At 62.7% G+C, this 7947-nt stretch overlaps 2 protein-coding genes across 2 annotated transcripts; both read left to right on the forward strand.

Annotated features, from left to right (window-relative positions):
• The first annotated feature begins 810 nt into the window (after positions 1-810).
• On the forward strand, positions 811-1506 carry LOC143219865 (uncharacterized). Its single transcript, XM_076445672.1, has one exon. The coding sequence runs from the start codon at positions 811-813 to the stop codon at positions 1504-1506; it is 696 nt and encodes a 231-aa protein (XP_076301787.1).
• A 2039-nt stretch (positions 1507-3545) lies between these two features.
• LOC143219866 (uncharacterized) lies at positions 3546-7558 on the forward strand. Its single transcript, XM_076445673.1, has 2 exons — positions 3546-3895; positions 5065-7558. Exons 1-2 carry the CDS (start codon positions 3546-3548, stop codon positions 7556-7558), a joined length of 2844 nt encoding a protein of 947 aa, XP_076301788.1.
• Positions 7559-7947: the final 389 nt, after the last annotated feature.

Below are 7947 nucleotides of genomic sequence, written 5' to 3' on the forward strand. Positions count from 1 at the left end.
CAATTTGGGGGACCTCGGCATAGAGGCCCTCACCTGGAAGAGAGCTATAAACGGGGGTCTGATTATTCAGATCCCCGGAGCGGAGGGGGCCTCCAGGGCTGATGTTTTGGCGGCTAAAATGTCTTCGGCCCTGAGGGGGATGGACGTTAGAGTGTCGAGGCCCGTTAAGAAAGCGGAATTCCGTTTGACGGGCCTCGATATCTCCGTCACCCCTCAGGAGGTGGTGACTGCGGTGGCTGTGGCGGGTGGCTGTGCCCCTGATTTGGTGCGGGTGGGGGAGATAAAAATCCCCCCCAATGGGCTGGGCACTATTTGGGTGCAGTGCCCTGCTGCGGCCGCCCTTAAAATTGAGAGGGCGGAGAAGGTAAAGGTGGGATGGTCCCTTGCACGGGTGGTGGTGCTGGCGACCAGGCCGCTTCAGTGCTTTCGCTGCTTGGCCTTAGGTCACGTTCGGCAGCGATGCACTGCGGCGGTCGATCGCTCATCATTGTGCTACCGGTGCGGGGACCCATCCCACCGGGCAGCCAATTGTGTCGCGCCTCCCCGTTGCGTTGTCTGTGAGGCGGTGGGGAGGCCGGCTGATCATAAGGCGGGCAGCAGGGCTTGCTGCCCGCCATCTAAGCCGAGGAATAGTCGTAGAAAGGGGGGTGGTGCGGACCCACCCACTGCGACAGGAGCGAAGTCTGGGGGGGCTGTTCAAGTACTCCCCCCATCCCCTCCCAAAACATGGATGTCGTTGTAGAGCCGACACCAGGGGATCCTCCCTTGGGACAGTCGGCGATGGAAGGGGTATCTGTCAGTGCTTAAATAATGCCTGATAGGTCCCCCTTCCGGATACTGCAGGCCAACCTCAATAGATGCCGCCGGGCGCAAGACCTTATGGTCCAGCACCTGGCGGAGTTTGGGGTTGGCCTGGCAGTGGTCACGGAACCCTACTTCATCCCCTCCCATCCGCACTGGTTTGGGGATGTGGAGGGTTCCGTGGTGGTGTGGTTTAGCCGTGATAGAACGGCTCCCCCCTGTACCGAGGTCGATCGGGACAGGGGGATGGTGTTAGTTAAATGGGGAAGGTTTTCAGTTGTGGGATGCTACAGTTCGCCGAATTGTGGCCTCGACGAGTTAGAGGCGTTTTTGGACCGGCTGGGGGTAATGATTACCCCCTATTTGGCCGGTCCGGTGTTGGTCCTGGGGGATCTCAATGCGAGATCTACGGAGTGGGGTAACCCCAGGACCAATGTCCGAGGCGAGGCCCTGGCGATTTGGGCGGGGGGGATGGGGCTCCGGTTAATAAACCGGGGCTCCGTACCAACGTGCGTGAGGTGGAATGGTTGGTCGATCGTCGATGTTTCGTTTGCAACCGACGCCGCCTCACGTCACGTGTCCAACTGGCGGGTCTGGGATGGTGAAACACTTTCGGACCACTGCTACGTCCTGATGGACGTGGCGGTGGCATCGGACCCGTCGTTGGACACGCCCCCCCCGGCGTGGCATCCCTTCAGCGCCTAGATGGGCGCTGAAGCACCTGAACAAGGACCTGTTGAGGGCCGTTATTATTGGCTCCGCCTGGCCTCCGGCCAGGGAGCGCGGGGCAGAAGAGGGGGCTGAGTGGATCCGGGACACGCTACAAATGATTTGTGATGTAGTTATGCCCCGGGTCCGAGACCGGCCCCCAAGGAAGTCTACATATTGGTGGTCGGGCGAGTTGGCCGAACTGAGGAGAGTGGCCGGCCGTGCCCGCCGCCAATACACCCGCGCTCGGCGCCGCCACTTTATGGGCGGTGACTCGGAGCCGATGGTCGCTGGTCTGTACAGGGAGTACAGATCGGCGGCGAAGGCCCTCAAGCGTGCGATTGCCGCAGCCAAGACTAAGGCCTGGGATGAACTCCTGCTCACCCTCCATGACGATCCGTGGGGACGCCCATATAGGACGGTGCTGGGGAAGCTCCGTCCTTGGGCGTCCCCAGTCACGGAGCGGTTGGAGCCGGAACTCCTGGGGCGCGTAGTTGGCGCCCTCTTCCCCCCCAACGTTGGGGAGGAGGAGGGTGCGGAGCGCGCCCCTTTGCCGACTATCGAATGGTCGGACGAGTTCCGGGTCTCTGAGTGGGAGTTATCCGAGGCCATCCGGGTGCGTCGGGCCAAGGGCAAGAAAGCCCCGGGCCCGGACGGTGTTCCCGGAGGGATAATGGTCTTGGCTTTAGAGGTCCTTGCCCCGGCTTTCAGGGAAGTATTGAACGCTAACCTGAGCCGGGGAACCTTCCCCAAGGTTTGGAAGCGAGCGAGTCTGGTCCTCCTCCAGAAGGAGGGTAAACCCGCAAATTCTCCCTCTGCGTACCGGCCGGTGTGTCTGCTCGATGAGGCGGGTAAGCTTTTCGAACGAATTATGGCTGCCCGTCTCGTCGAGCATCTGTCGCGGATTGGTCCCGATCTCAGCGACAGTCAGTTTGGATTCCGGAGGGGGCGCTCCACTGTTGATGCTTTGGAGCGCTTGCGCCTCCTCCGGGAGAGGGCTGTCGCACAGGGCAGGGTGTTTATAGCAGTATCGTTGGATATTTCCAACGCCTTCAACACCCTGTCCTGGAGGGAGATAGATAGGGCCCTAGTATATCATCGGGTCCCTGTCTATCTCCGGGAGGTTATTCGGGACTATCTCCGCGGCAGAGAGGTGGAGTATACCGGCCGGTCGCAAACTGAGCTTAAGAGGGAGATACACGGCGGGGTTCCACAGGGGGGGGTTATTTCACCGCTCCTGTGGAACCTCGGATTTGATGCAGTGCTGCGGGTTGAGCTCCCCCCTTACACGGGTGTCATTTGTTACGGGGATGACACCCTTGTATATGCGGAGGGGGAGAACTGGGAGAGGACCAGACACCTCGCTGAGTCCGCCCTGGATTGTGTCGTCGGACGGATCTGTAGAATGGGGCTCACGGTGAACGCCGCCAAGACCGATGCGATCTGGATGTATGGATCGCTTCGGGGGCGGCGTTCGCCGCTTGAGCATGAGCTCCGGGTCCGTGTCGGAGAATCGGATGTCGATATCAGGCCCAATATGAAGTATTTGGGCCTGATTATCGACAGCCGCTGGCGCTTTGATGATCACTTCGATCTCTTGGCCCCCCGAATAGAGATAACAGCGGTCGCCCTTGGGCGGCTGCTGCCCAACCTCGGGGGGCCGGGCTTGAAAGTACGTCGCCTCTACAGAGAGGCGCCTCTACAGCCAGACACTCTTGGAGAGAGTGCGGCGCCGGTTGTCCCAGCGGATCATACGGGGGTACCGTACCATTTCGGGAGAGGTGGCGGGCCTCCTCGCCGTGGTTCCTCCCTTCACCTTGGCTGCGGCGGAGCGGGCTGCGATGTATCGCATTGCCTGCTCCGCTCGCCGCCCCTATGGGGAGGAACTAACGGTTGCGGAGGACGAGGAGATCGAGGAGCGCAGGCGCCAGGCCCGGATGGACACGTTGGACCGTTGGAGGCGGCAATTGATTGCCGCCTCCTCGGGTCGTCCAGCCGTGCGGGCCATCCTGCCCATATTTGACGAATGGTGCAGGATGCGGCTACGACTGACCTTCCGCCTCACGCAGGTACTCTCTGGTCATGGATGTTTCGGGGAGTATCTGCATAGGATGGGGCGGGAGCCGACGGCACAATGCCACCACTGTGATGCGGAGGTGGACACGGCGCGGCACACGTTGGAGGAGTGCCGTGCTTGGGCTGGACCGCGCCGTGCCCTCTGCTTTGCAGTGGAAGGGTGGGACCTCTCGCTCCCGGTTGTATTGGTCCGTATGATCGAGAGCGAGAGGTCGTGGAGAGCGGTGACCTCCTTCTGCGAGGAGGTCATGTCGCGGAAGGAGGTCGCTGAGCGAGCTCGGGAGGCGGACCCAAACTCGGCAAGAAGGAGGTGAGCGCGAGGTCGACCCTCGCGTCGTCGTGCTCCTCGTCGTTGCAGAGGAGCGGGAGTTGTTTCGGCGGCGCGGAGTGGATCCACCTCGCGCCCGACCGTGTCCCCAGGGGGGAGTAGTGATGAGGGGGTTGGCGCGGGGGTTTCTGGGCCCCCGCGTCAACCTGTGCCCCGTCGGGGGGCGGTGTCTGGGGGGAGGGCCCGAGGTTCCTCGCGTCAAAGGATATCCCCCCGTTCTGGAACGGGGGAGGTTCAGGAGAGGGTCCGGGGTATAAGCTGACCCCGGCCCTAGGGAGAAGTTTAACTTCTCCCGGGATGGTCCGGCTCCCTTAGATTCTTGTTGGGGAGCTGGCCATCCCGGAGCCGAGCTCTGGGGTGGCGTGGGGGGTGGGGTGGGGAGGGTCGGGGCGTTTCGGATGCGCCTCCGACGACCTTCCCTTACCGGTGTCGGCGCCCTCTTGCCCTGGCTGGAGCGGGGACCTTTGGGTTCCCCGCTTCGAGCAGTGCACGAGGGCACCGGGAGCTGTGGGTGGACCGAGCTGGGGCTCGGGAAGCTCAATTCGAAGGCTCCAGGGACGGGGACACCGGGCGGGTCCCTCCGCCCGGGGTCTGTTAGATTAGGGTGCGGGGGAGGTTAACCCCTCCCTCGCGGGATGATTGTAATGCTGGGAAGTGACCTGTTGAATACTCGCGTGATCCAGGCACTTCCCCTGTAGCTTAGGAGGGCGTGTGTTTTTAGTGCGGTAGGCCTCGGGAGGGGATCGAGTCGCTTGCGAGTCGACCCCCACCCGAAGAGAGTCCCACATAACCTCGGCTATCCCCCAGGATGCCGAGGTATGCGTAATGCATTTTCACACGAAAAAAAAAAAAAAAGGTCAGGTCAGGTAAGGTTAGGTTAGGCTAGGTTAGGCTAGGTTAGGTCAGGTTAGGTCAGGTTAGGTTAGGTTAGGTTAGGTTAGGTTAGGTTGGGGTCCGAGGGATACGGGGTTCTCCAATGATGACTCGGAATCATTGGAGGATATGACTGCAGTGGCGGTGGTCCGTATCCTAAAATCCTCTTGCTCCACCTCCTCGTGGTGGACCCTGGGGCACGGCACTGATGTATACCAGTGTCGTGTGCTAACGGAGCGAGGGGTGAGTGGGTGCACTGACGGATCTCTGTATGGCAGTACAAAACGAACGCAGTGCACTCCAGGGACGGATTATTGTATGACGACTGAAAGGGCACGTAGGAGAGTTTATTGCAAAATGACACCGCCTAAGTTCCCTTTAGAAAAAGTTTACGGTGCAGGGGAGGGATACCCCAGTACCGGCGGTGGGGACGTTGTCGCGCGAGCGTCCCCGGCGTCGTCATCCGGCAATCGCGACCTCGGGTTGGTGGACCACTTGGCCACCCGAGAAGTAATGGCGACAAGCGATGCCTCCGTGAGCGGAGATGCCTCCCATGCTCTGAGCGTGGGAGAGGTCCCAGAGGTGGGAGTGGCATCTGCCAGTGCCCCCCCATCTCTGGACGTGGATAAGGCAGGAGGTTCAACGGGCGCGACGGGCCGCGCAACGCGCCAATCGTCGAGAACTGCCGCGACGAAGGGAGGTCCGGTGGTGATAATCGACGACACCGATGACGACACTGCCAATCCCGGCCACGACCTACCGTGGCTGGGCGATACCTTCCAGCTGGGAGGTGGATCGGACCACACGTCCGCGTCCGGGAGGTCCCACAAACGCCGGCGGGAACATCAGTCCGACTCGGACAACGAGCAGGCCACGGGGAGTCGGAAGGGCGAGAAGAAGTCCATCTCGAGGAAGAAGGACTCCACCCCAGCGGTGGCGGAGATGGCGAGGCAGATCAGCGGCCTCTCCACAGGCGAGATCATGCAGGAGTTCCTGCAGAAGGTCCGCCTGGTGGAGACAACCGCCCTCAAGAGTGGCAACCTTAAGGGCACTTACGTGCGCGACCTCAAGGTGTCTGCACGTTATGCCGAGGCGGCACTACTTGAGGTCGTGCAGAGGGGGGAAAAAGTACCGGGCCCCCCCAACGCCGCTGATCTGCCTGTGGCAGCCTCCTTCCCTCCCCCGCAGGATACAGAAGCCCGTATACGCTCGCTGCAAAAGCAGAACGAGCACCTGCGGGGGATGGTGGCGGAACTTGAGGCCACCATCAAGGCATACAGGGAGGAGATGATGACAATGAAGAGGAGTGGAGTGGCTTCGCAGCTTCTCCCCCCTCCCGCCAAGCCGTCGTCATCATCTCCTCCCCGAGCGGAAACAACACAGCCGGGGAAGTCGGTGGTGGTCCTGTCCGACCCTCCTCCTCCGTCACCGGAGCCGGGGGCGGGCTCAAGCGGGCTCCTGGAACAGCTGGGAGCCCTGCTAGATGCCAAGCTGGCGCCCATAAAGAGGGTGCAGGCGAGGCTGAGCGAGGCGGTTTTCGGGCCCCCTCGCTCGCCCCCTGCCCCTCGAAACGGTGGCAAGGTCCCGGCGGACCCCCCCAAGCCCTCTCCTCCTCTTCCCGCCGGCACTTCTTCTTCTTCACGCCCGGGAGACGGGAAAAAGAAGAAGAAGAAGAAAACGAAGAAGAAGAAGAGTGCCCCCGCCCCCAGCTCGCAGCCGAGTAAGACGGCTCCGGCCCGCACCGTGCCAGTCAACCCCTCCTCTGAGGGGACCTGGGCGGATGTTGTGGGCCGGAAGGCTAAGAGGGCGGCCAAGAAGGCCGCGAACCCTCCCCCGCCCCCCTCTAAGGGACTCCAAGGGGCCCCTCAGGGAAAGGGAAAAGGAGGGCGAGCCCCGCCCAGGGTGGCCACCCCTCCAAAGACGGCAGCGATTTCGCTGTCCATTCCGGAGGGGTGCAAGACCACCCTGGCGGAGGCGATGGCGGCGGCGAAAGCGGCCATCAAGCTCAGCGAGCTGGGGGTGGGAGAAATCCGCACCAAGCGGGCGGTGACCGGGGGTCTTCTACTGGAGATCCCCGGCCCTGAGGGAGGTGCCAAGGCCGACGCCCTGGCATCAAAAATGGCCGCGGCACTAATCGGCCTGGGGGTGCGGGTCAACAGGCCCCTGAAAACGGCGGATCTCCGCCTGAGGGGCCTGGACGACTCCGTCACCCCCGAGGAGGTGAAGGCGGCGGTAGCTGAAGCCACGGGGTGCCCACCCGACACTATTAAGGTCGGGGACATCAAGTCCCCGGCAGCAGGGTTGGGCACCACGTGGCTGAAATGCCCCGCCGCGGCCGCCCGCCTTTTGGCGGGCGCGGGAAAGTTGCGGGTGGGCTGGTCCACCGCAAAAGTAGAGGCACTGGCCGCAAGGCCGTTGCAGTGCTTCCGTTGCCTGGCGGTTGGACACGTCAGGCAGCGGTGCACTAGCACGGTCGACCGTAGCGGCCAGTGCTACAAGTGCGGTGTGACCGGCCATCGGGCTAATGTGTGCCCGGCGGCCCCCCGGTGCCCGATTTGCACCGAGCTGGGGAGACCGGCCGGGCACAAAGCGGGGAGTGGCCTGTGCCCCCCGCTCCCGAGGAAAGGTCGAAAAGTCGGTGGGAAGGGGCCCACCGACAAACCGACCATGGAGGAAGGCGGGGGGACGGAAATCATGGAGGTGGATCCCTCGCCTTCCTCTGAGCCGGCTGGCCGTGCGGAGGCCGCACCGGGAGCGTCAACGGGACCTTAATGCCCTGGACGCTCCCGGTCGTGCAGGCCAACCTCAACCACTCCCGTCGGGCCCAGGACTTGTTTGTCCATGGCCTGGCGGAGAGGCAGGTGGGGTTGGCCGTTGTCGCGGAGCCCTATAGCGTCCCCGACTCCTCCCCTTGGGCAAGGGACGTTGGGGGCTCCGTGGCAATCTGGGCCCGTAAGGGCGGGGATTTCCCCCCCGGCTCCGTGGTCGAGCGGGGCCGAGGGGTTGTACTGTACAAATGGGGAAGGTTTCTGGTCGCGGGTTGCTACATATCGCCCAACTGCAGCCTCGCTGAGTTCGAGGGGTATCTGGACCGGCTAAGGGTGATGATTACACCCTACTTAGCCGGTCCGATGCTGGTCCTGGGGGACTTCAACTCGAAG

The sequence above is a fragment of the Lasioglossum baleicum genome, unplaced genomic scaffold, assembly GCF_051020765.1.
Source record: "Lasioglossum baleicum unplaced genomic scaffold, iyLasBale1 scaffold0086, whole genome shotgun sequence".
NCBI classification, from domain to species: Eukaryota; Metazoa; Arthropoda; class Insecta; order Hymenoptera; family Halictidae; genus Lasioglossum; species Lasioglossum baleicum.